Source organism: Poecilia latipinna, unplaced genomic scaffold, assembly GCF_001443285.1.
Source record: "Poecilia latipinna isolate Pla-1442-1.1 unplaced genomic scaffold, P_latipinna-1.0 Scaffold134, whole genome shotgun sequence".
NCBI classification, from domain to species: Eukaryota; Metazoa; Chordata; class Actinopteri; order Cyprinodontiformes; family Poeciliidae; genus Poecilia; species Poecilia latipinna.
In genome coordinates this window covers 286,466-313,440 of record NW_015112750.1, presented here as the reverse complement: position 1 = coordinate 313,440, position 26,975 = coordinate 286,466, and the positions used below count along the sequence as shown (strand labels likewise).

Below are 26,975 nucleotides of genomic sequence, written 5' to 3'. Positions count from 1 at the left end.
CTCATGAGCCATCTGAGCGAAAACAATAAACAAATAAACCTCATTTCTAAATTCATGCTCCAATAAAGAACAAAAATGCAGCAATCCATTTCCTTTTGGTACAGTAGCATTCACTAGTCTGTTTCTGTTTACAGTTTTCTACCACTGGCAGCTTATTTATTGCAGAATTATGTGGTTATTTTTAACTTCTTTGCTGCAAAAACACAAAATCTTCCCAAGTATTTTTTATCGTCTAATGCAAACATCTTAGTATGCTTGAAGTAAGGCAAACTAACTTGAAAACAAGAAAATAATTCCCTAAGATTGATTTTAAGAAAATACCAGTTCTAATGCAAGATTATTTAATGTATAACAATTTAAAAAATTCTTACTACAAGTGAAATAATTTGCCATTATTTTACTAATAATAAGGAATTATTGACTTAAAAGAAGCTCATATTTCTTGCTGTAAAGTTAAGTTAGTTTACTACAATATTTTCATGAAACTAGACCAGAAATACTTGGTAATATTTTGTGTGTTTTTTGCAGTGTTGTTTATGCATTTCACTATAAATGAGGCTGCAGATGTGATATAGACAGAAAGATTATAATACAATCACGTATTATAGCAGGAAGATTGAGCTGCACAGGCTGAAATCTGAAGAAAACCCTCCGGATGACGTCTCATTCCTGCCTACCAGTGTTATATATTTATGCATAGTCACATTTTCATGTGTGGGTACTCTATACCGTTAAAAAAAGATTGTTTTTATTTTGTGAAAAGATTAAAGGTGCTAATGGGAATCACCTGTCCCACTCTGTTAATGACGCATGGAGAGAACCACGTGAACAGACACAGGTTCATTAAAAAAACTGGTGCTTTTTCTAGGATTGTTTACAACTGTGATCATATTGTTGGACATTTTGTGTTTTTCTGCTGAGGGCACTGTGATTCAGTGGTTGTGTTAGTGGAGTTGTGTTGGAAAATGAACCTGTTAAGTCTGTAAGTGGCTGCTTGTTTCTTACCACAAGAATAAAAGTAACTGAATAAAAAAAATCGAACAAATGTTGATCTTTTTTCTTTCTTTCAGTTTTTACAATTAAGCTCAAGTTTGAAATAGCTAGTCAGTATTTTATAGAGGTTTAATAATAACAAATATAATGGAAAAATAATTTCCAGAGCTTTTCATCACAATCTAATATTCCTGATAGTTTTGTATTTTTTTCTGTGCATAGAAACTAAATAAAATCCCTGCAGATTTTTGCAGACAGAAGTACTTCCTGTTGTTGGGGTACCTTTTCCTACCAGAGGTTTTCCTTCCACTCAACTTTCTTGGGATACGCTTTGACTCAGCAGTCCTCCCTAAAGGTGTATCTTGTGTTTTGCCCATTGACTGCTGTAGAAAGGAACCTGCAACTCTGCAAGGTTACAAAAAAAATGCATAATATCCCCACAGGGATGTTTTGGATGTATGAACAATCCTTAATCTTTGTAATTTATAGTTAAGCAATACTTTATTTTTCCAAAAAATAAATTTTTATGCTACCCAAACTTTACTTTAATTTTAGAAAACGCATATCTGTGTAACTGAATTATAAGAACACCGTATATTAGCACTTCCATTGTATCTCTATTGGATTTTTCCAACACTCCAGTTTCACTGGAACTGCGGCACCAAGCTGCTACTGCGCGGCGCATGCGCAGTGCTAGCAGCTTAGGTGGGAGCAGTCGGATAGCAACGGAAAGCCCAGCAACAGAAACAACGGCACGGCGGAGAAAGGGCACAGCTCTCACCTCAGTGAGTAATATCTGCTTATCTTAACTGAGTCCGAGCTCTCTGAAAGCAAAGCTGCGGTCTTTTGGTAAAAAAATATATATTGAATTCCACATTTAAAAACCGTCCCGTCCCGCAGGAGACAGGCATTCTTTCATTGGAGTGATGCGTGTGTGTATTATTGAAAAGGCCTCCAGAGGGGTGTGTGCTTTGGATGGGGGAAAAAGTCTCGTTTTCAGTCGCACCCCGTACGGACTAGTTGTTCACAGACAGCGCCGTAATGAAATTAAACCGACCCAAATAAATTGAAATGGACTGTTGGTACTCTTTAGCTCAGTTAGCTTATTCGCCTCCGTTAACGGTGCAGTTAGCCGGGAGCTAGCTTGCCTGTCTGTGCATTTAACGGTTGTAACGTCATCCGTTAAAGAGAGTCCGACTGAGCCGTTAAACCGAGCCGGACCGGGTTCGGAGTTCAGCCCAATTCTACCGGGTTTACATTTGTATTAATATCACTTTTTACAATCTGTGAAAACCGATTTTAAAAGCTGCTAACAACGACCAAAGCTCAACAATAGACACTTGTCAAAGGGATAATTGATATGAAATAAACATTTAAAAAATCCACAAACAATATTTAAAGAGAAATAATTTATTGTGTTAGTAAAAATGAAGGAATTGTTCGCAGACAGGATATAATTTAAGAAGACATTGAATTAAATGTGTTTAAACGAGTTTATAAACTATGTGTATTCCAACGATTTATACAACAAAAAATAATTTAAATATATAAAAAAGATGGAGAGGAGCAATTTAGACTGGGATGATGATGGAAATGTTTTTTTAAAACAGAAAATCTAAAATCTTTTGTTATTTGAATAAAACCAAATTTATTGATAAGATTATTAGTTTTTATTTTATTGACAGAAGAAATAAAGTTCTGCTTTTATCTTGTTTTTTCTTAAATGAAGAATGGTGTGTAAAATAAATAAAGTATATGTACAAGGAAGGACTCAAATAAGTTTATCCTTCTGCCTTCCTCTTCTTCAAACAAATAGTTATGTAAATAGTATCAAGGTATTTGAATATACAAGTGAAACAACAACTTCTTTGTGCCTTTGATTTTGAATTAGATTAATAAACATACAGTATTCCAGTTTTATGTTTCTTTTATTCACTGCTAAATTCAATCTTAGTCTGTACTGAGCAGGATTATTTTGGGATGTTATTCAGTCACATCTTTTTTATTAAATTTCTTTCCAGTATTTAGTCATTTATTTCATGTTTTCATTCTATTAATACATAAATAGACAGTTTAAAGCATTTTAAAGTAAGCGTTTGTAACTAAAGTGAATGATTATAGGCTTTTATGTATCATTGTGCAAATGTTTTAAACCACCCTCATTTCATTACGGTTTTGCTATAGTTTTATTATTCTAATTTTTCATTTTATTATAGTTTTATTCAGTCTGAATCGGCACTGAGTATTATTGTTTTGGATGTTTTCTGCTCAGTATTTGGTTTTTCTTTTTCCTTCCAAGTTTTCCTGGACATTTAGTTGTTTTTTGTGTTTTCAGGCTAATAACTGATCAAAAATAGTTAAAGTTTTCAAACATTTCTGTGGTTTTAGACTCTATAAAGTACAAGGTGAAGATTTCAAGCTGCTGCTAACAGCCAGGCGTTAAAGTAGTCATTTAAAATGATAATTTATTTTTCTCCAAACTTTAATAAAGTCTTTTAATGTTTTGGACTTGCTTTTTTCACCTGTTGCTTCTGATCGTATTATTGTTAACAGATGAACAGCATTTAAAACAATGTCACTTATGATTACGTAAAAGAAAAGTAAAACTCTAATCCAGAATGTGTCAGATTAACCACTTTTGCACCTAAAAGCTAAAATTGTCTCTCTATATTCAGTTTTTTTAGTTTAATGTATTTTTTAGCTAAATAAATGGTAATAAATTGTCCTCTTAGCGAAGTGGCGAAGCGTCTGACCTGGTTGTTTGAAAGTTGTCGGCTGTGTTGACAAAACACGGTTTCCTTCCTTGAATTTGGAAGTTTCCTTTTCATGCCTGGGTGATTGAAAGGTCAGAGGTCACTTGATATTCTTCTAAAAATGACCAGCGACCTCTGGAGAATACAGTGAAGGAAAATATTTTACCAATTAACATACATTTAAGTTAACTGCTGTCTTACAATTTGGATCAAATTGAACTGTAGTTTTTCTTTCCTGTAAAGAAGTTTAAATTAAATCTTAAATTAATTTCTCATTGAGAATAATAACGTCTGAATTGACTAGTTTGTTTTGGTTTTTGTATTTCTGAATAAATTTGACCATTGTTGGTTTGTTTAGCTGATAAAATGACAAACTTTTCTGCTCTTCTTTTCTGTAAAAATGTTTTTAAAGTTTGGTATCTTGTGGTTGTGATAAGAGCTGATATAATTACATCTGGAGATTATTTCCTAAATCCTAGAATAATCTGAGTCCTTGCTCTATTTGTTGTAGTGCCTGTTAAATCATTAACAGTAAATCAGATTATATTGTTAATTCAAATGTATTGATCATCTTTAGATCAGATCACGGATTAATAAGGAAAATCACTAAACGATTCTTTAAAGCACTTTCTGTCTATGTGTGTTTAAACATTTTTTTATCAGATTATGCGGCAAGCCCTAGTCAGATTATTCACAAATATGATTAACAAGGTTTTATTTTTCTGATTAAAAAGACTTCAACCGATAAAGGATGACTTAATAAAGTTTACATATAGGAAATCTGACAAAACAAAAGAGCAAACTGGGTTTCCGACTAATTTGTATTTAATTTCCTTCATTTTATTTTAAAACATTGTGTATTAGTTACATTTCCAAACCTTTAAATAAGTGCCTTGTTTAGTCAAAACTCAGATTTTTGTATAAAGAAAGTAGTTATTTTTAAACAGAGACGTTCATGCGGCCTCTGCTGATAATAAATTAAAAATAAATACTTTGATGTTTCTGAATGTCTTTTATTTGACCTGAATGCTATTTTAGTTACAATGAGACTTCTTTATTTATGTTGACGAGACGTTCACCAGTTCTCCTGTCCAAGGACGACTTCTGACTGGTCTCTGTTGATTATAAATGCTGCTGTCAAACTTGTCAAACTGGTAGCGGCGGCCATACTGACACCGTTAGCTTGACCATTAGCGCCACCTGTGAAGCGCCGCGGTCAGGAAGCGATTGTTCAGCTTCCTGTGTGCTGCTGGTGTTGGACCGGCCCCAAGGAAACGCTCTGGTTTTGTTGGACTGATTCTTTCTGCTGCTGCTGCTGGAGACGCCAAGCAGAGCGCGTTAAATACTGGGCTAAAAGGATTAACGCAGGCTCAGATTAGAGCAAACCAGTTTATCTGCAACAAGCTGCAGGTTCAGGAAGTGGTCAGACCTGCTGGTTTTTATTCACTGCAAAAACAAAATCTTCTTTTTATAGCTCAAAGCTTAGTAAACTTGAAATAAGACAAAATTAACCTACAAGTAAATTTTCAACAAGATATAGGAGCTTGTTTTAAATAAATAATTCCTTAATACGGCCCAACTAGGGACAAGTGCTGCGAATTAGCTGTTGCCATTGCACCATGATGCAAACATGGGATGATGTTTTATTCAGTTTGTCTATGTTGATGTGTGTCTGTCCCTATCAAATAAACTTTATTATAATATTGTTGCAGATTATTTAACCTATAACAGATTTTCCCATGTTATTAGTGGAATAATCTGCCAGTGTTTTTCATCAATATTAAGAAATTGAAATGGAAAGAACTGAAAAATTACTTGTAAGTTAATTTTGTCTCATTTCAATTTACTAAAATATTTGCACTATACAACATACTTGGTAAGATTTTGTGTTTTATAGATGTATTTCTGCATGACTTTGTATATTTATGCAAATCGGGTTTTGTGTTTAATTTTATGTTTCCATTTTTTTCTTGAAGTATTTCAGACGGTTTAAAGTTAATAGGGTGATAATCAGTTGATAATCTGTTTGCCTTTGGATCCCCATTATAAAGACTGTTTTTGTTACATTTCCATTTCAATTTCACATCTAATTTTAGTTCTTTTTTTCCGTTCCCTCAGACTGAATGTCCTTCACCACTTCTGCTGGATGAAGATTTAGTTAATGTGCTACAAATCTACATATTTGCACACATGGGGTTAAAAAAGCACAAATCTTAATTTTAAAAAGCAATTAAATAGCCAACACTTTAGTTTAAAGAGTTAAAATTTTACAGATTTGATGAATATTTATTATGTTTGCTAATAGGATTTGTAAAAAACATATTAGAAAGAGTTTATTAATGGATTATATTTCTATTACAACAATTTATTTACAAATGACTAAGAGTGGTCCCAATTAATTTACTATTTGCAGAAACTGGATGAAAAAAAATCTATTAAACAGTGTCATGTTTGCAGTAGCTCATATATAAGGACAGGATCAGAAAATTAATGTATCTGTTACGTAAACTGAAGAATAAATAATGATTTTCATAAAAAATACATTTAAAATTTATGTTGATAAATAATATTTCCATGGTAATATTTAAAAACACATTTTTAGAGCAGATGGAGCACAAAATAAAAGAAGTTCATTTAATTTTAGATGATTCTGAGCAACATTACATTTGAGTCTGATATTTAAAAAACCCTATTTGTTTGAATTTGTTTGGACATTTAAATGTGTTGTCAAGAGAAAATGTGGGCTATTTTTATACTATATTTGTATAAAAAGTTTCATCAGATCATTCATTTACAACAAACACTCTGAGTTAAAATCCAGGCCTTATTAGATGCACATAAAAATGTTTTAAAATAATTACAAAGCTATTTTCTTTAAAATTACAATAACTGCAATACATCTGTACCGCCACATGGTGGCAGTACTGTATCAAACAGTCGTAAAGCAACACATTATGAGCTCTCTTCTTCTGATTAAAAACATGTTTTTACCTTCAGTGATTAATTAAATTACTTGTAATAAACATGATTTATTTTTGTTTTTGTCTTCAGATCTTTTCTCTTAGGTGGTCAAACCCTGTCTGGTGGTCAATCATTAAACACCAACGTAAACTAAGCCCAGGTGAGCGTCTTTAAGGAACAGCCTTTCTTGTAGCTTCACGCTGATCCTTTAGTTGCTGCATGTGTTGATAATCTGTGGCGCAGGAGGATGGCGGTGAATGTCTACTCCACTTCCATGAATGTGGACAACCTGAGCCGCCATGACATGCTGGCCTGGGTCAACGACTCCCTGCAGCTCACCTACACAAAGATCGAGCAGCTCTGTTCAGGTTCGCAGCCACGTTTCATAAGCATTAATCAGATCAAACAGATTTTATTCCATTAACGCCTCCTCCTCCTCCTGCTGCAGGCGCCGCTTACTGCCATTTCATGGACATGCTGTTTCCGGGCTGCATATTGTTGAAAAAGGTCAAGTTCAACGCCAAGCTGGAGCACGAGTACATTCACAACTTTAAGGTTTTACAGGCTGCGTTCAAGAGGATGAATGTGGACAAGGTGAGACTCGACGATCGCTGCTTACTGCCTTTAACCGTCTGAAGCCAAACGCCGCAGATTTTACCTTCCTGCCCCTGAGATTAAGGTCTGGAATATATTTTCTTCAGTATTCCTAATCTTCCTCTCCTCTCCTGCTGCGGTCCTCAGATCATTCCCGTGGAGAGGTTGGTGAAGGGGAAGTTTCAGGACAACTTTGAGTTCCTCCAGTGGTTCAAGAGGTTTTTCGATGCCAACTACGACGGGAAAGAGTACGACCCGCTACTGATGAGGCAGGGCCAGGAGGGAACGCCGCCACCGCCTAACCCAGGTACACAGGACACCAGTGTGTGTGTGTGTGTCTGGTTCAGAGCTTCATGTCATAAATCGTCACCTCACCGCATCCCCTCTGTAACCAGGGGAACCCATCCATCCCAAACCTAAGCGACGCCCTCGCTCAGGTAACAGCCTCATCCAGCATCAGCTCGGCGTTTGGGTTGTTGATCCGATGGTTCTGGTTTGCTGTGAGCAGCCTTGGTGTGTTTTGGTGTGTTTTTGTTGTGCTGCCATATTGCCAAAGAAGTGGGAAAATAAACACAAGCTGTGGTTTGTGGGTTTATATAGTGTAGAGTGTGTAAATATATATGAACATTTTGCATTTAAGATAAAAAAAAGTTTTCTTTAAATATTTTCTACCCAGAATTTGTCAAGTGGCATTTTTAGCCTCACCTAGTTCAAATTCTGCAAACAAATCTCCTATTAAACAGCTTTTGTTATCAAATTATTAATCAGTAATAATCAACAGATCAGCCCTTCACTCTATTTATGTCAAGTTAAGCAGAAAGAGACAAACTTTCCACACGTTGGTGTTAACAGAAGCAGCGTTCAGCGTTCTACATCTTTGTGTTTTTATGACGTAAATCACTTTGAACTGCCTTGTGGCTGAAATGTGCCATAGACATAAATGTGATTGATTGATTGATTGATTGATTGATTGATTGATTGATTGATTGATTGGAAAATATTTATTCTGCTGCAGATGGTCATTTTTTTATTTAAGAAAGGAATCGAATAAGTTGTGTATTTGCATCTCTGGATGTTTTTTTTTATATTGTACAAAAAGGCTAAAATAAGAAATCTGCAGAATGTGTCTTTTTAAAATCTAGTTAATCTATTAATTGTCTGAATAATCGTTAGCTAATTTAAAACTACAATTATTATTATTAGCTGCAACTAGAAAGAAAGTTTGTGTTTGAATATTGAGGGACTCTGGGGTGTTTGTTCAAAAACAGCTTTTATTGCCCTCATTTGATTCATCCGATTAGGAAAACTGAGGGCAGTTTCCATTTCTTTGAAGGGATCTGGTTTGCCTTAAGTTTTATCTTCAAAATGAAGTTAATCAAAATGTCAGAGTTAAGCCTTTCTGTTCGTTTACCAAACATCAAAAGCAGCAACTGTAAGGAAAATATGAGCCATAAAAACGTCCCAAACGGCTCCAGAACTATAAATATTTCTGTTTCAGGCCCCATGAGAACGTCTCCCACAGCGCCGAAGACTGTCCCCGTCCCCCAGAGACAGATCAACCCACCAGCCGCCCGCAGAAACAACCCAGTGACCCGCAATGGGGGAGACGCAGAACTCATAGAGCTAAACCAGCAGGTACCGCGGTTCTGTCCAGTCCAAACTCTGTCTACCTGCATGGGGAGTCTCAGGTTAACCGTTCCCGGGACATAGCTGCCTAGTATGTTGAACTGGTTGTGTCTGAGTGTCCCAGTTTGTGTTGTTCGGTGTCTGGCTGCAGATAATGGACATGAAGCTGACCATCGACGGGCTGGAGAAGGAGAGAGACTTCTACTTCGGCAAACTGAGAGATATTGAGCTCATCTGTCAGGAAAATGAAAACGACAACAACCCGGTTCTCGGCAAAATCATCGACATCCTGTACGCTACAGAGGTAAACAAACGCCGACACGCTTACAGAGAAAACACCCTAACAACCACAAAGAGGACATCAAAACAATCCAGAGAGTTTCGTTTCACTGCATCTGAAAAACTCACTGGCTTTGAAATCTACTGCAAATGTTGAGCGGAGTTTATTAGTAACGAGTTACATTTACTTTTTTACAAAGTGTCGCTACTTTTACTTGAGTAAAATATCCACTGAATGAAGAACAAACATGTTTTAACCAAAAATTCACCAAATTCGAACCTACAGATTTTATTAAGTTTCACACTGAAAGAAACTGATTTGGAAAACAGTTTCTTTTGCCTCATTTTGTTTTATTGCAATTATGTTATTTAGAGGAATTATTTTCAATTTGCTCTTTAAAATACCAAAAGTTCCACTTACAGTTTATTTTGATAAATCTAACGAGTTTGAGATATTAAATGATTCATGTTTTGATCGGTTACTCAGTACTTGAGTAAACTTTTCAGGAAATACTTTTTTAATCTTACAAGTAACAGTTTCACTGACAGGTTATCATTTGAAATACTTCAAGAACAAAGATTGGAAACATAAAATTATCCCTTTAAATACAAAACCTGATTAGCATAAACAGCTAAAGTAATGCAGAAATAAATCTATATAAAACAGCACTGCAAAACCTCAAAATCTTATCAAGTACTTTGGATTGCTTCTAGTGCAAATATCTTGAAATAATAGAAAATGAATTTAAAAGTAACTTTTCAGGAGCTTGTTTTAAATTGCTTAATATTGATGAAAAGTATTGGCAAATTATTTCACATTTAACATAAATTCAGTTGTGTTTTTGAGTTAAAAATGTTTAAAGTTGACAGGAAATTTGAAAATATCACTTGATAATCATATGTTGGAAGATCAACACTTAAACACCAACTATAAAGTCTTAAAAAATGCAAACATTTTAAAAAGATTTAAATAAATAAACAATGGTTAGCATGGTGGGGGCACAAGTGAAGCCTGGTGGCCCGCCAGGCTTATAATACACTGGGGGAAACCCTGAACACAGACATAAAAACTGAGTCAAACTGTCTCTGCAGGAAGGATTCGCGCCTCCAGAAGACGAAGAAATCGATGAAGGACGAGATCAGCAGGAGTTCTGAAATCTTCCCCTTTTTTTCCCGCCTCCATCACCTGTCATACTTTAATCAGACCATCAAGTCTTTTTTTGCCTGGTTTTATCCCCATAAGTTCATTCTTAAACTCTCTGACTTCCTCCATCTCATTCACGGCTTCACATGTCCATGACGACTTTGTTGGACCGGCTTGCTTCCCCCAGACTTTGACTTGCAAAGGACGCTCACCCAGATGCGTCTGGACCGGCCCGGCTCGGCTCGACTGACTAGCTCTAACCTGCTTCCAGAGGGCAGCCGCCCGGCACGGTGAGTCACGTTCAGAGTCACAACGGGATTTTAAAGCTGGCCGCGCTTTCCAGGAGACAAGCCGCTTCCTTTGCACCGAGAGTTCATACATGAAACACTACCAAGTTTTACTAGCAATGTGATTGTTTTCTTTTCGAGCTGAGATTATCGAAAAAAGGCCTGCAAAATGGAAATATTTTGATTACATGATGACAAGTGAAAGATTAGACATATCAGACTCTGAACAGCACACATGTACATGCTTCAAGCGACTCATCGCCCTGAGGGAAAACATCGGGTTCATCATGAAACTGCTCTGACGGCTCGTTAGGTGACCACCCCATGGTGTATTTATGTTTCTATTTATTTATCTTTGTTAATCTGCTCTGTACAGTTTCTGAAAAAAACAAACAATGGTTTGGATTTGGGGAGATTGAAGGTCTTGCACTAAATGTAGCGAAACACGCCGAGCGACATGATCCAAAATGCCAACATGCAGTGACTGGCTGCTGCCAGAAAGACACAGGAAGATGCAATTTTATATTTTGTAGATTTGTTCTAAAGGAGTATGTTTTTTTTCTTCTTTTTTTAATTTGCATTGAATTCCTCAGTGGCCAAGTCAAAGGCGTCTTTTTATTTATCAAACAAATATCAGGCTATAAATCTATGAATGAACAAACACTGCAGACCAACACTACTAAATACTAATGTTTGACTGTGTTTATTTAGTTAAACATGTTAGCTGCTACCATTATTCCTCTGTTGCCGCATTTGAGTTTTCACATGTTGCAAAGCGTCGAAACGCCAACATGGCTGTCGAGGACAGCAGAGGTTTGGTTTGTTGTGATGAATAACCAGGTTGAGCAGCCGGAGAGGAGAGCCTCTCACCACGGCGGCCGGGTGACCAACCTGCATCATTTGGATTTACTGCTGGAATGAAATAAAGCTCTGAGGTTTCAAGAAAATGAAAAGTGTTTGCTGCTCTGTTTATTGACCAGATTATCTGATAAATGACATCTGTCAGATTTTACTGCACAACTTAAATATACTAATATTCCTATTATTAGGTTGCAAAAAACTTGATTCTGTTTGGTTTAAAGCTTCTTGAACTGATGGTTATATTTATTGTTTTGCAAATTTAATAAGATCGGGAATGGTGCGAAACCAGAATGTTTCAGTGTTTTCAAAAAGACCCTAAATAGTAAAATGTAATTTACTACTATTGTAATAACTGATAAATATTGGAACGATACACACTTGCAACAAGTGATTGCAATGATTTTTAACCAGAATTCAGGCCTTCAATCATTAGAACAGGGATGTCCAAAGTGTGGCCTGTGGGCCATTTGTGGCCCTCTGGATGATTTTGTTTGGCCCCTTGGTTCACAATACAAGAATGGAGTGAATTCACAATTAATTCAGTATTTTTACAAATAAAATCTTCTTACTTTTATTTATTTAGCTACAAGGCAAATTATTTGTCTTTTATTAAATGTGTTTCTGCTTCTATTTATTACACTTTACGCTGCTCAGACTTTGTTGCCAAACGTAACAACAAAAAAAAAGGATAACAAACTCCAATAAAGTTTTGGAAAATAACACAGCAACACAATGCATTTACAGATTCCTTTTCTAGAAAAATTAGACTACTTGTTTTATTAAAATATTGTCCATTTGGTATGTTATTAAAGTGATAAAGACATAAACTAGGACTTACAAGTTTCTGATTCTAAAACACCTAACACAGTGTAATTGCATTTGAAGCTATTGTGTAAAAATAATTTACCTTTTACTTCCTATATATAGCAGTGTAATTTCTTTTTATTTACACAAACATAAACATTGGATTGGATTAATTGGATATTAAAGATCATCAAAGGCAAGTCAGTAACAACTACAAGATGGCTTTTTGTTCTCATTTATCTCAAATGCAACAGTAAAATAAGAGATTAACTGATTTTTTCACTGGCTTGTTAATATATAAAAAATATTAATTAATAAAGCATAAAGATAAAAGTAATATATAATCTGGATTTAGCTGGAAATTCTGGATTAAATGTGAAAAATTAAAAAATGTTCACCTACACTGAAACATTACACTTCTCTTTGAAAACAAAATGTCAGAAATTCACAATTTAATTTTGAAGTGACTTTTAACTCCTCTGTGGCAAGCCATTTTAGCATTCAACCAACAACCCCATCTATCTGTAATACCTCATTTAGATAGCAATAATATAATTTCTCCTCGTTCATATAGTACTCTTACCAGTCTAAATTTAAATAAAATATATCAACAAGGGTTGCTAGTAGAAACTTAGGTTTTTGGATATCCATAATTACAATTGTATGAGTGAGATATCTGGAATGTTTAGCTAGTCTGGCTATTAAATGTTAAGATGACTTTCCATAAATTTCCGAGTTTGGCTGAAATGAAAGCTAACGGTTTAAACGCAATGCCCGCTGACGTCAGCCCGTCAACGAGACGTGGCAGAGCCGTTGATCAGAGCTGACGGAGTGTCCCTTCGTCGTAGTCACGTTAGCAGCAAGAAGAGAGAAATTAAAGTCACGATACCTCACGAACTGATAATTGACCCATCTGGACTGGAAACATGGCCTCTAACAACGGCTCGGCTGGGAAGTGGGAGGTAGTGAAGAAAGGGAGGAAAAGTAACTCAGGAGGAGGGAAGTCTAGCGGCGGAAACGGGGGTAGGAAAGCCCTCGGGGAGTCTAACCAACCGTCCAGACGTAAGTGAACCAGGCCTGGTCCTGATAGCTAGCTCCTGCTCCTATGGGATTTTAATTTTACTAATGAAAATTATGCAAAGAGGTGTTTCATCTATAGCTGTGTGTGTTTTATTTTAAATAAAAATGTCCACAATGTTAACTGACAGAGCTGCTGAGTGTCTCACAGCTGTCAACTGATTTGGCAAGCTAACTGTACTTGCTAGCCTTCATCCAGTGTTTCTTCCTTTTTAATATTATTTTGGTAATGTTTCCCCTTCAAATTGACAAGCTATTATAGACATAAATCTACAGACGCATAAATTAAAAACCAGCCACTGACTGCTTTCCTCGGTCTTGAGTTTTCCTGTAGGAAGCTAATGAGCTAGCGTTAGCATTTAGCATCCTAGCCGCTCAGTAGAAACATCACGTCTCATGTAGAAAAGCTTTAACTTTTCTGCGTTTTAAACTCAGAAGTGATTTGTTATATTTAATACAGTAATTAAATATTGGGTAGCATGTTTTTATTTCACTGTTTCAGCTATCCTAGCTGATCATTAAGGACAGTTTAAATCCTCATTTCCTTTATTTATTTATTTTTTTATTAAAATAGACAAAAAATAAATACATTTAAAACGACAAGGCTATTTTACAAACATAAATCCGAGATGTAAACTCGTCCTTGTTTTTGTTCCTCTTTTGGGAGCAATGTCTTATTCTTTGCATATTTCACTAAAATAAGCAGGTTTTTATCAGGCAGAAAGTCTTTAGTTTTCTAAGCGGTCTGATGAAACAGATCAATCCGGTTGAACAACTAAATTCATATAAAAATGTATGCTTGCAAAGTGAATTTTCTATTATTTGGCCAAATAATAAAAAATTATTATTTGGCCAAATAATAATTTGGCCAAATTATTATTCGAGTACAGTTGAAATGCATTGCGCCCCTTTCAAATATGATTGTTGATAAAAAAAAGATTATTTGGTCTGTTGGATGGATTCAGAGTGGAGGAGAGACTGTGACAGAGAAGAAATAAATTAATCATGATCTATACTGCTCAAAAAAATAAAGGGAACATTTCACTTTAATTTTGTGTGTGGCTCCAAATCCAGGCCTCCATTGGTTAATAAATTTGATTTCCATTGATGATTTTTGTGTGATTTTGTTGTCAGCACATTCAACTTTGTACAGAACAAAGTATTCAATGAGAATATTTCATTCATTCAGATCTAGGATGTGTTATTTGAGTGTTACCTTTATTTTTTTGAGCAGTGTATATTGTCATCCAGGACTAGTTATGTGTTATTGGTGTTGTGCAGCTGTAATAATAACCCTGTATTTCAAAGTAAAATGGAAACTCCCTTGATCACTTCCTGCTTTATTTTAGTGTTTTTATCTGAGATCTGGACCCACCTGTCACCTCACCTCATGTTTATTAGCTAAGCATATTTTTGCATGATTTATAAGTCACAAAATGCACATTTTGATTATTTAACTTGTACATCTTCAACTTTTAGAAAGCAGAATAAGTGGCTGTAAGCTACTGTGGGTGTCCCATCTGAGGTTTTCAGAGTTTGAAAAGCATTTAGCTGGATTACTGGTTGGACTGAGAGCGCCAAGTTGCCACATCAGCAAAACGACACAGCTGACACTAAATGTTCCTGAATTCGTGGCTTAGTAAATGAGTTTCATAAACTTTTGAAATGATTACTTGGTGAGCGTTCAGACTTATTAATTCTGGATATTTTTCAGAGGTATTGATCTAATTTAATTGTAAAAAGCAGCAAGCAGATGCTCTCTGTAACTAAGAATGTGAGTAATAAGATCTTGACCTTGTGATCCGTTTATGCTAGACTGAGTCATCCCGTCCAAAGTCTTTTGCTCAATAAACAACATCAGCAGGGACGCTCTGTTAACGTTTTGCTTTAAAAGCATCTTTTCGTCTTTGTGTTTACATTTCTGTTGACAAGTAATTCATCTTAAATTAACACCGAACATCAGCAGATTATCACTGTATTCAGTAAGATAATTATTTGCATATTTAGACAGAATTTCTCTACAAATAAATCTATAAAGTGTATCTAATGAATCANGNTGCTTCATAAAAATGTTCTACTTAGTTTATTTGCGTTCTGCATTTATTGAAGAGAAATTGGAGTGATCTGTTTTTTTTTTTGTTTGTTTGTTTGTTTTTGTTTTTTAAACTTTAAGCTGTCAGGACCCAGTTACACTGATCTACAATTTTCTTTCACGAGCTATAATATAAATAAATCAATACATTTAATTCTCATGGACATAATAGAGCCGCTACTAGCTTTTTTTTTTAAAATTAATTGTATTTGACATTTTAAACTGTATTTTTTATATATATTTAGAACCTTACATTTGCTGTCTGATTTCCAAAAGGCTGCCATTATTTGCACTTCCCACAGCTTCCAGGTGCTTTAAATAATTCAAAATGTTTGAATTTCAGTGTTTGGAAAGTGTTTGATTTCTGTATAAAGTCCCTGAATATTACTGATACTCAAACTGCACAGTTTAGTAATAAAGTGGAATCTAACATTTGATTAAAAGTCAAATTAATCAAATGTTAATTTATCAGCAAACCAGATATTTGTAGACAATAAAAAGACACACACTTTTTTTCTTGCGTTCTGAAGTTAAATCAGACCAAATTCCTCTTATTTTCAGTTAGTTAAAATTAGCAAAATACATTTTTATATGCTAAATGCCATAAGACTTTGTAAGGACAATCTTTTAGTTTTTTTTGTAACTTTCTTAAACTGATCAAGTGTGTCTAAGAGGAACATTTCAAAACATTCCCTAGAAAATTTCTGATTTCTAAAAAAAAATTTCTAGCGAATTTCTGACTTTTCAAATTCAGAAATTTTGTTTTTTGTAGAAAATGTCTGAGATCAATCTCAAAATTTTTTGTTTTTTTCTGAGCAGGTTTTTGACTTTTCCAACCCAAGAATGTCCTTGTTATTTCTGAGATCTTTTAGCTGAAATTTTGCCCTCTTTTCCCTCCAAGAATACGTTTTTGTACATGTCTATTCTAAATGCATGTAAATTTCAATTCTACTGGTGGAACAGTGTTTCTGTGACATAAGTGGATCTGAGTAGGTCAGGCAACTTATGTTGTTTTTGTAAATTCAGTTGTGAAAGTTTGATCAAATTTCTTCTGGATGCCGACAGCCTGTTGCGTAAACCATGAAGGGAGGGCGGATGGGAGGAAAAACCAGAATCAGTGATTTGACCTTCCTGAAAAATAGAGAGAGACTTTCTCAGACTCTCTGCGTTTATCTGCAGTCGTCTTACCTCTGCTGGTTTGTTTCCCCTCAGCACCGGTGAAAATGTCGGAGACGCTGTTCGAGGCTTTTGAGAAGATGGGAAAGAAGCAGAACAAGGAGCAGGTCCCGCCGCCAGCTGAGCCTCAGAGCAAGAAGCCGTCATCCAGTAAACCGTCCAAGAAATCCCAACCCAGCAGCGCAAACACACCGACAACTTACAAAACGCTGGAGCAAGCCTTCAAAGCTGTAAGTAAACACGTTTTTATCATTCGATTTAAGAGCTTAAGAGAAATCAGATGCAGATTTTAAACTAATTTACTGGACTTAAAAAGATTTAAACAAAGATGCATTGAGATGTTTTCACCGCAGAGCGTCACCTGACAAGCTGCTTTTTCAAAGACGGCCTTGTTTGGTGTTTAATTTCAGCTGGATATCGGGGATCTGAAGCAGCAGCTGGCTCGCAGTCAGGCTCTGTTCCCAGAAAACCCGTCGGTCTGGGTCAAAGACCTGGCAGGATACCTCAACCTGAAGCTAACGGCGCCAGACAACGAGCCCACACTCTGCAGCTACGCTCACGGTCAGCGAAACGCAGGCTGTCTGCACGCTCACAATGAGAGCTCACATTTTACAGCAGGGTTTCTCAAACTTTATCAGGCTGATGCATAACTTACCCCACCTGACAAACAAACACGGACCAGCTAACCTCAACCAATAACCCAACATCTTATTATATACAACCTGAAATTGTCATGGACATTTTGAGTTATTTATATGTTGTGAAATCTGTGGTTTCCAAGCTTTTCAATCATGTCAAACACATGAAATTAAAAAAAGTTGTTCTTTGCTACCATGTTGTGTGAATTAATGTCGTTTTGTCTTTAAAAAAAAGGGGTTAGTTGACATTAAAACACCAAAATAAAGACTTTTATCATCCAGTTTTAGAAGAAAGAGAGAGGAGAAAACAATAAACCTGTTTGCTTTAATTTATTTATTGATTTATTGCAATAGGCCTAATGTAATGTATGTAACACACATTTCAAAGCATTAATTTAGCTATATCTTAGTTCATCCCAGTTGTTGAATATGGAATATTATCACATTCATTTGTATTGTTTTTACCTCCAAAGTGGTGCTGTAAAGTTTTTAAAACTTGCCTTGAAAATGCTTGACTGTTACTGTTGGGAAACCCTGTTTATTTATATTCTTCTTCTTTGGCCCCAGACTATCCATACTGCCTTACAGGGAAAGAGCTGAAGGGCGTAGTCAAAGGCCTCATCGGACGCTGCAGCAACGTTCTGCCTGATTTCTTTGACTACTGTGTCTCCACGATGCTCAGGGAGCTGGACAAGCAGCCAGGTAAACGGTTTGTTACTTTCTAATGGTTTTCAGACATGTGAGGAGAACCGTTTAGGGTATTTAAAATGATTTTTCTTGTTTTCAGGGGAACCTCTTCATGGATACAGGCTTTGCATTCAGGCGGTTTTGCAGGACAAACCCAAAATCGCCACGCAGAAATTATCAGAGGTGAGCGTCGCATTCAGTTGGAATGGCTTTAAAATAAAATCCACAAGGTTTTTCATATGATTTTCAATTTTCTAAAAAAAGAAATTACAATTGACAGACAATATTTTCAAAAAGTAGCTTTTTATTTCTCTGAGTTGGACGACAGAAAATTAAATAATTTTTCTTTAATTACAAGAATATAGTCAAAGCATAAGCAGAATAAAAACACACTTTTACCAGAATAAAGTCTTAAAATTATGAGAAAAAGTTTGGATAATTAATGTTTTGTTATTTGTGTGTTGGAGTTTTCATAAAATTTATTCTGGAGATATAACCGGACGACTTCATCTTTGTTAAGAAAAAATTGTAGCTACACTATTAATTGTCACAATATTTTGTCTTAGAGTTGATCTTAGTTCAAAGTCCAAACAAACAGAAGCTGTGAAAAAATGTTTGTCAAACAAAATGGCCGCCCCAGATGCGCCGACATCATTCTGAACCATGGTGGGAAAAAAACAACAGATTTTCCAAAACGCTAATCTTTATCCAATCAATATCATCCATTTGTTGCCCAGCGATACTTTCAGTGTAGAAGTTGCATGGCTTGTTGCTGCTGCTTTCTGTTTATGTGCGACGTTCTGGTAGTTTGTGTAACGTGTAATTTCCTCCCCAGTATTTGGAGTTGTTGCGATCAGTCCAGAACCGTCCGGTGAAATGTTTGACCATCATGTGGGCTTTGGGTCAAGCCGGTTTCTACGACCTCAGCCAGGGCTTACGAGGTAAAAATCTAACTTTTAAATGTGTTTTAACATTTATGCCTTTAAAAATATTCACATATAGAACCACAAACTCCAGTGTTTGTTCTTATAGAACAACATAAAGTAGAACCTGATTCTTAAATGGACATGAATATTAAAATCTGTGTGCCTTTTTTAATATGTTGTGATGTTTCTGTCAAATAACATCCAAATATTTAAAAGTTGTAACATGATGAAAAGTGGAAAAGTTCAATAAGTGTAAAAGTAAACTGTTTCTGTGCCGGTATGTGGAAATATTGGGAAATAAATGAGTTATTGGCTTTTTCTCCCACTTTCATAAGATGTGATTGCAAATATTTAGGGTTGGAGTTCACTGGAGCAACAGTGACATTAGCAGCAACACATTATGACTACGAAAGAGGAGTAGGGTCACAAAAAATATTAAGTATAGCTCTGAATTTCTTAGAATTTTTACTTTTTTTTTCCTCAAAATTTTGGCTTTTCTTTCTCAGATTTCTAACTAATTCTGTTTGTCAAAATCCAAATAAATGTCCAAACATTCTTAGGTATGTCAATACTTCTGAGAAGAAATTCAGAGATTTTACTGTTTTTATTGAGACTGAGAGTCTGCAGATTGCCAACACTCCTACGAGGAGCGTTATGGGATTGTTATGTAATCAGGAAAAATTAGATTATTTGAAGACCATTTTTCTCTGAAGGAGAGAAAAGACTCGTCTGATTTATGGGTTGCTTATCTTTACCTTTTTCTTCATTTGAAACCTCACAAAATCACATTAATGTGTTGATTTATTTTAAAATTTAATGCACCAGATGCTCTAAAACAAATTACTTTATGACAGTCGACTATTTGTTGATTTAATAAAGAACAAAAAGGCCGAAGCATCTACTTCTGAACGCTTCCCTGAAGTGAGTCGTGTTTCTCTGGTTTGTGCTCAGTGTGGCTCGGCATCATGCTTCCTGTGCTGGGGACGAAGTCCTTGTCTGCATATGCCATCGCCTACCTAGAAAGACTTCTCCTGTAAGTTTGCCAGATAAAAATCATTTAGTAAAAAATAAAACTATTTATTCACAGATTTTCACATCTTTTGCTTGCGGCTCGAAAATGAAGTGAATCTGTACTGTTAGGAATCAATGGCTGCCTACTTTGAATTGGTGATCTTCACATTTCTTTTGTTTGGTTTATATTTTTTTCCAGACTTCATACAAACCTGACAAAAGGGTTTGGCATCATGGGTCCTAAAGAGTTTTTTCCTCTGCTTGATTTTGCCTTCATGCCTAAAAACGCCCTGTCACCCAGGTAAATACAAGCTAACAATACAAAGCTAGTCTTTGAAGCTTCTTTCATTTTCCTATGCAAACTTTCTGACCTGCAACGCGACTATTAATAAATGTGTTCCAACAAGCCTTTTTGTACTTTCACTAACAGCGTTTAAGAGCACAATATTATTTGGGTTTAAACGATTAATCGACTTTTGAAATAATCAACAAATTTAGTAATCGATTAATCGTTAAGAAACAACGTATTTAGAGCAGTTATTAAGCAAAAACTGTTAAAAATGTATATATATTTTATATTTAAGAAAAAAACACCTTTTATCTGTGATTATGTTTCAGCCGAAACTCCTCAAGTGGCCAAGTTTTATATTTAGGTTTAATTTGACTAAAGGAATGATACATTATTGCATTTTAAGAACCATTTTCTCATATAAAAATTAATTAAATTATTTATTTGCATCTACAGCATTAAAAGGTTAAATGAAAATTAACCTTTTAATTAGTAATCCGATTAATCGATTATTAAAATAATTGTTAGTTGCAGCCGTAACTTTTCATGTAAAATTCTAAGCTGTATTGTTTTCATTCGCTGTAAGCAGAAAATCATCATAATTAACAGAAATAAAGGCTTTAAAACATCAAAATGCACATAATTAATCTGAATTCAGCTACTGAAGTAAAATGACTTTTTACATAACGTAGTAAATGTTTTTTTCTCTGTGAAGATAAAGGCAGTGGTAACTAATTCCTCCAACAGCTTGCAGGAGCAGCTGAGACATTTGTATCCTCGACTTAAAGTCCTGGCGTTTGGAGCCAAACCGGAGAACACGTTGCACACCTACCTGCCGTCTTTCCTGTCCAGAGCCACGCCGCACTGCCCGGACGACATGAAGAGGGAGGTGAGGCTGCTGACAGGAGAAACAAATAATTAACGTTGATGTTCAGAAATAAGTCGAGGGAAAAGTCCTCACAGACGTTGTAGCAGAATAACTTTTCCAAATGTTTGGAGTTGCTCGTTAAAAGCTTAACGAGCTTTTAACCTGGATGATGCGTCAGACTTTTAGATTTCTGTATGGAGACACAATATTTTTTATTCTAATATGATAAATGATTAATATTCTAGTTATCGATTAATCTATTTATTTTTGATAAGTAATTGCCATGTTGTGCAGATTTTTTGTTTCAGCCTTTTGATACAATTTAGAAATGCATTGAAAAATACAAATAAACAAATCACTACTTGATGTCTTCAATAGTGTGGAGGGCTGATTATTTTTTCGATTAACTGATTAATAATTGGATAGAAAAAGTTGATGGACTTTTTTCATAGAATTTGAACCATTTGAATCTAAACAATGTGACTTGAGTTTTGGGTAGAACATATTTACAAAGTTTAGTTGTTTTATTACAAAATGTGTATATTTTACAGTTTTGGCCTAATTACTGCTCTGAATGCGTTTTTCTGTCAGCAAATTGCCTTTTCTTTTAGTTTGTATGCTCCAGTTAACGATTAATCGATGAATAATAATCGATTAATCATGATTAATCGTTTCAGCCAACTGGAAAATATTTTTCTACATATTTATTCCTCCGTTCTTTTATCAGTTAATCCTTAATAATGTTAAAAAATAAGTGGAAAAATATTACATTTTGACATGAAATGTGCTTTTAATTTGAAATTAATTCATAATCTTCCTAAAAACTGAATTTTTTTTTTCTGCTTCATGTTTTCTCCTGCAGCTGCTCAGCAGTATGACTGAGTGCTTGTGTGTGGATGTTCAGAGCCTCGGAGTGTGGAGGCAGCTCTACACGAAGCATTTACCCCAATCCAGGTGAAAATAAAACTTTAAGTTGAACTCAAGCTGAATGTGTCTCGATTTGTCCCACATTTAAATTTCCCCTTTTTTCCGTCTCCAGTTTGCTGCTGAACCACTTACTGAAGTCGTGGAATACGCTGCCGCCAAAGGTGAGACTTTCTGATTAATATCATGATGGCGCATAAACCAAACGCACCTTCCTGACAAATACTAGTCACATCAATGAAACACTTATTTTTCTATATGCCAGTAAATATTCTTGGCTTTACTTTTAATTTGTAGTTGCGGAAGAACCTTGAGGAAACAATCCAGTCCTTCAGAGTGACCAACGATGAAATGAGAGACACAAATGAGTCTCAAGACCTTCAGGACTGCAATAGTTTGTGCCAGGTGAGATGAAAAATCACATTATCAAATCATTTGAATTCTGTCACATTTATACAAAAATAACACAAACTAAATTTATATGCACAGAAAAGTAACAATTATTCCTTCTTCTTCAAAATATCGGACATTATGTTTCCATCCATTTTAATGGAAACTTTTAAAATTCAGTGAAAAAGAAATAATTAAGGCTCCTACTGACAATTGTTTTATTTATTGATTAATCTATTAATTAACTAAAAAAAATTGCACATTTTTATTCAAGTACTTTAACCTTTTTATACAAAATTAGAAATTGATTAAAAGAAGCAAATAAGCAATTAATTCTCATAGTGCTGAAACAATTAATCATGATTAATTGATGAAATAATTATCAACTAATTTGGTAATTGATTATTGGGAGTATACAGATTAAAAAAGGCCTTTTATGAGACATTTGTGTTGAAGAGATTTACAAAGGGTTTTTTGTCTTAAATGTTAGATGTATATAATATATATTTTTAATGGTTTGCCTTAATTACTCCTCTGTTTTTTTCCAACAAATGACCTTTTTTGAATCTGTACACGCTACATAACAATTAATAGATTACTAAAATGTGACAATTATTTGAGTAATTGATTAATCGTGATTAATTAAATTAATCGTTTTATTTTTGGGGTTATTTTGAGTGGAACTACTTTGTTTCGAAACTCTAGTTTTAAAAGACTATTCCCTTGAACCCAGTCCTGTAAAGAGCTGTTTTGTTTCCAGAACCTCCAGGTGAAGATGCGTGGCCGCGGGTTCCCCTGGTCCAAACTGCTCATGGTTCTGCTTGTGTTCGCTGCCGGCTTCGTCGTCCATGACATCCGGTCTCACGGCTCAGTCGCAGGTCTGGATAAACGCAGAGTTTTCGTTTTCATCCGAAGCTCCACAGTTTGTGTGAGGCCCGTTGCTGTAGCTGTGGTTCTGTTTCAGATTCCACCACGGCCATGTATCTGCGCCGCTCTGGAGTCGCAGCCGTTTCCCAGCAGGCCTGGAGCAAAATAACCTTCTACACAAAGCAGGGCTTCAGGTCGGACCTCCTGCTCATCATGTGCTGAAACCTTTTTCTGAAATTCCCATGAATCCCCTCTGATCCAGAGGCGGTTAGCGATAATGTGCTATATTAAACAGTGTTGTGTGAAATCACAATGTGTTGCTTTCTTTGCAGCTGGCTGGAGAAAAACACTCCTCACTACTACTCTGAGTGTGTGCGTGTGTTGGGGCCGGTCTTGGAGCAAGCCGTAGAGAAAACGAAAGCAGCAGCCGTCGTCGTCTCGGAAAACGCCTCCCAGTTCATCCTATGGGTCAGAGAAACAACGCCGCTGGTTATAGACTGGGTAAGATGTACAGAAGAAGGTTGGGGCTCTGGGGAGAAAACAAAAAACAGGACTTTGATCTCAGAATTCTAACTTTTCCTTTCAAAATTTGTTTCCTCAGAATTCTGGCTTTGATCTTAACATTTTGGCTTTGATTTCGCCAATAAAAGGCGATGTGGTTGCAGCCGTAACGTTAAGGCTATGTTAACGCTGCAGATCGAAGTGAGCCAATTCTGATTTTTTTTGTTTGTTTTTGTTTTGTTTTGTTTGGTCAAATCAGATTTTTTTTTGTTTGTTTTTTGCCACGGACGTTCACACTTCCAGATATGTGACCTGAAAGTGACCCACATTGCTTAGTAGAGGGCACAATAACATCTTGTTTTTCATCGTAGCACTTTTCTCTTTGATCTTAGCACTTATGCCTTTGATCTTAGCACTTTTCTCTTTGATCTTAGCACTTATGCCTTTGATCTTAGCACTTTTCTCTTTGATCTTAGCACTTTCATCTTTGATGTTAGAATTATTGAAATTGCTTGTTCACCATGGGGTAAATCTAGCCTTAAAACTCAAATCTAACATGTAACTTTGCCTCTCAGTGTGGATCAAGTGCAGGATTACAAATCCTTTCACAGACACAGTTATGATTATTTTCACTCATTTGGCAGAAACCTAATAATTTATTTGGATTTTCACAGAATCAGAATTCTGAAGTCATAATTTTGAGATTAAAGTCATATTCTCTTCTGTAAGATGGCGATTTACTTTACGTTGGGTCAGCAGCTGACAGTCTTTGTTTTCCAGGTGAACACCAACACTCCCGACAGCGTGTTCCAGGCCTTGGCGTACCTGAAGGAGCTTCTCCTCTTCATCCACCAGAACTACGTCCTCCCAGCGCTGACTTACATATATGAGGTTTTACAACAAGCGTGGACCAACCTGCAGGATTCCTGCAAGTCAGTACCCACAGCTACAGATTTTATTTCCACTGCAGGCTTTCACTCCTAACTTAAAATAAAGATATTTGGTAAATACCGACATTGTGAAAATGAGTTTTCATTCAAAACACTTTGGAAAACAGGAGACAAACTACATGTATGTATTTAATTGTTGACACATCGGATAAAAAAGACATTTGACAGTCCAAAGGAAAAATAGCTGTTAATCTGGTCAAACAAGCAGTTCTCCCTTCTGTTTTAAACGGCTGACATATTTGTGTTTGTGTATTTGAACGCTGGTTTTGTCCTTGCAGTGGGGAAGTGTCTGTGTCTTGTCTCCGGAGCCACGCGCTGCACTTCACAAATTCAACATGGCAGCTGCTCCAACACACGACGTCGGCCATCAAAACCTGGGCGCAGGAGCTGCTGACGCGAGCGGGATAACGCAACACAAGCGGACTGATTTTAAAAATGCAATATAAACACACTGTGTGTGTATGTAGATGCTGTACACACACTTTGGGCTCCTCTGAAGCCATGAGCGTCGCTGTCGGACTGAAACCAACTCTTCTTTCAGAAAGACTTGTCTTGATTTCTGTTTTATAAATTGATTTGCTGTTGTATTCATGTTTCTACCAATCTTTTTGTCACTGCTGGATGTGGAGGTCGTAGTTTTTCTCTCCTTTTTCTACTGCAAGTTTCAGCTAATCTTTACCCTAAATATCACATTTAATTTATACAAAAAAATAGAAAAATGCAAGTTTGTAGATTTATACACCCTCTGTTATTTAAAGATGGAATAAAGCATGTTATAATGAAATGAGAATAAATGATGAATAATTCAGTTAAACTTCTGAGGACCACTTCATCTTTTGTCAGCTGTCGTCAATGGAAATGTGAAATACTTTTACAGTTTCAGATTTATTTATTCCTCCAATATAGTTGACATTAACAAGCAGATGCAGCCCACATCTGGCAAAAATGTCTTTACTTTTTCTTCACTCTTTTATCTTGTCTTGTTTTAATTCAAATTCTAGGCTAAGAGAAGTATTGTGTAAATGAACTCGACATTCTTAATTTGTGCCTGTGTGTCTTCAACAGGCTTACTGTCTTGGGATCACTATTTCTGTACCAACATCCCTGTTTTATATGAAACATGGCAACATTTCAGCCGAGTTCATTCACTGACGTTGTACAGCGGATTGGATGAACACGGCAGCAACCAGTGTCTTAATTTGTGATGGAAATCCTTTGTAATAAAGACTTCAAACTGAATGTGTCAAATGAATCCAATATCTCTTGATATTAAAGCTTTTATCATTCCTGAAAGATGTTCACGTCATTGATATCAGTGGTGTGCTGAGGAAGTTGTCATCATTTTACCAGCCCCTTCGATAGCTCAGTTGGTAGAGCGGAGGACTGTAGGAAGTAAATGTGGGAATCCTTAGGTCGCTGGTTCGAATCCGGCTCGAAGGAGGTGTGTTTTTCATAATGTTCAGCATAAAAGCAAAACACTTTTTCTTTCAAAACGAAACGTGTGAAATTCAGAATGTGTCACAATCTGCACACATATGAACACATTCAACAGTCCACCTTTGTTTTGGTGCTGTTATGGTCAACAAGCATTTTCAATGGGGGATTAGCTCAAATGGTAGAGCGCTCGCTTAGCATGCGAGAGGTAGCGGGATCGATGCCCGCATCCTCCAGTTTTCACTTTCTTTTCTTTTCCATTCAACTTTTAATAACTATTATTATTATTATTATTATTATTATTATTATTATTATTATCTAGGACTGTTAAAAAATACATAACAGCTTGCTATTGAACCTAATGTCAATCACATTCCCACATTAGTAGGGAGAAGAACATACAGAACAACATAGATTGAACAACATAGATTGGTGCTAAATAATCAGTGACCAATTTATGGAGTTAGATTTGTTTCACAATTATTCAATAAAAAAATGTTCAAAATAATAGAAAAAAAATTCAAAAAAAATGTTTCAAACAAAAAATATTTCAATCAAATTGTAAGAATTATTTTTTTTAAAACAAATTTTATTTTAAAACTTTTTTTTATTTTTGTTTGAGACTTATTTTTCTATATCAGAATTTTTTGGTTTACAGCCTAAGTTTTTGGTTGAGATTCAGGTTTTTTTATGCTCCTGTTTTTTGGTTGAAAAAAAAAAGGTTGGATATAAATTTGTTTAGGACTTCTGCCAAGATGTTGGTGTTACTTCCCTACCTGGCCTTCTCTGACTCAACACTTGCTGGTCTCTCCATCCTCATGCTCTGATAGTCTCTAGCAGCTG

General features: G+C 35.6%; 2 protein-coding genes and 2 non-coding genes across 4 annotated transcripts; all 4 read left to right on the top strand.

Annotated features, from left to right (window-relative positions):
* Positions 1-1,671: 1,671 nt before the first annotated feature.
* Positions 1,672-11,584, top strand: LOC106945221 (microtubule-associated protein RP/EB family member 3). The gene is made up of 8 exons (XM_015028764.1): positions 1,672-1,778; positions 6,798-6,867; positions 6,951-7,075; positions 7,156-7,301; positions 7,449-7,608; positions 8,800-8,936; positions 9,079-9,231; positions 10,299-11,584. Exons 3-8 carry the CDS (start codon positions 6,955-6,957, stop codon positions 10,359-10,361), a joined length of 780 nt encoding a protein of 259 aa, XP_014884250.1. The 5' UTR covers positions 1,672-1,778; positions 6,798-6,867; positions 6,951-6,954; the 3' UTR covers positions 10,362-11,584.
* A 1,490-nt stretch (positions 11,585-13,074) lies between these two features.
* On the top strand, positions 13,075-25,937 carry tmem214 (transmembrane protein 214). The gene is made up of 17 exons (XM_015028763.1): positions 13,075-13,364; positions 16,684-16,877; positions 17,058-17,208; positions 17,853-17,987; positions 18,073-18,155; positions 18,808-18,913; positions 19,850-19,931; positions 20,109-20,210; positions 20,946-21,087; positions 21,929-22,020; positions 22,106-22,154; positions 22,288-22,395; positions 23,141-23,258; positions 23,345-23,441; positions 23,580-23,748; positions 24,529-24,680; positions 24,977-25,937. The coding sequence occupies exons 1-17, from the start codon at positions 13,229-13,231 to the stop codon at positions 25,104-25,106; spliced, it is 2,046 nt and encodes a 681-aa protein (XP_014884249.1). The 5' UTR covers positions 13,075-13,228; the 3' UTR covers positions 25,107-25,937.
* Positions 25,938-26,050: 113 nt separating this feature from the next.
* Positions 26,051-26,138, top strand: trnay-gua (transfer RNA tyrosine (anticodon GUA)). The gene is given in 2 exon segments: positions 26,051-26,087; positions 26,103-26,138. It is a non-coding gene; the product is annotated as a tRNA-Tyr (tRNA).
* Positions 26,139-26,295: 157 nt separating this feature from the next.
* Positions 26,296-26,368, top strand: trnaa-agc (transfer RNA alanine (anticodon AGC)). The gene has a single exon. It is a non-coding gene; the product is annotated as a tRNA-Ala (tRNA).
* Positions 26,369-26,975: the final 607 nt, after the last annotated feature.

What these genes read in the sequence shown, in the direction of transcription:
- tmem214 (XM_015028763.1), top strand. Translation starts at nt 13,229, where the DNA reads ATGGCCTCTAACAACGGCTCGGCTGGGAAGTGGGAGGTAGTGAAGAAA. An exon ending in GGAGCTGGACAAGCAGCCAG is followed by an intron (nt 17,988 to 18,072) that starts GTAAACGGTTTG and finishes TCTTGTTTTCAG; the next exon opens with GGGAACCTCTTCATGGATAC. An exon ending in GTCTCACGGCTCAGTCGCAG is followed by an intron (nt 23,259 to 23,344) that starts GTCTGGATAAAC and finishes GTTCTGTTTCAG; the next exon opens with ATTCCACCACGGCCATGTAT.
- LOC106945221 (XM_015028764.1), top strand. Translation starts at nt 6,955, where the DNA reads ATGGCGGTGAATGTCTACTCCACTTCCATGAATGTGGACAACCTGAGC. An exon ending in AGAGGATGAATGTGGACAAG is followed by an intron (nt 7,302 to 7,448) that starts GTGAGACTCGAC and finishes TGCGGTCCTCAG; the next exon opens with ATCATTCCCGTGGAGAGGTT. An exon ending in TCATAGAGCTAAACCAGCAG is followed by an intron (nt 8,937 to 9,078) that starts GTACCGCGGTTC and finishes GTCTGGCTGCAG; the next exon opens with ATAATGGACATGAAGCTGAC.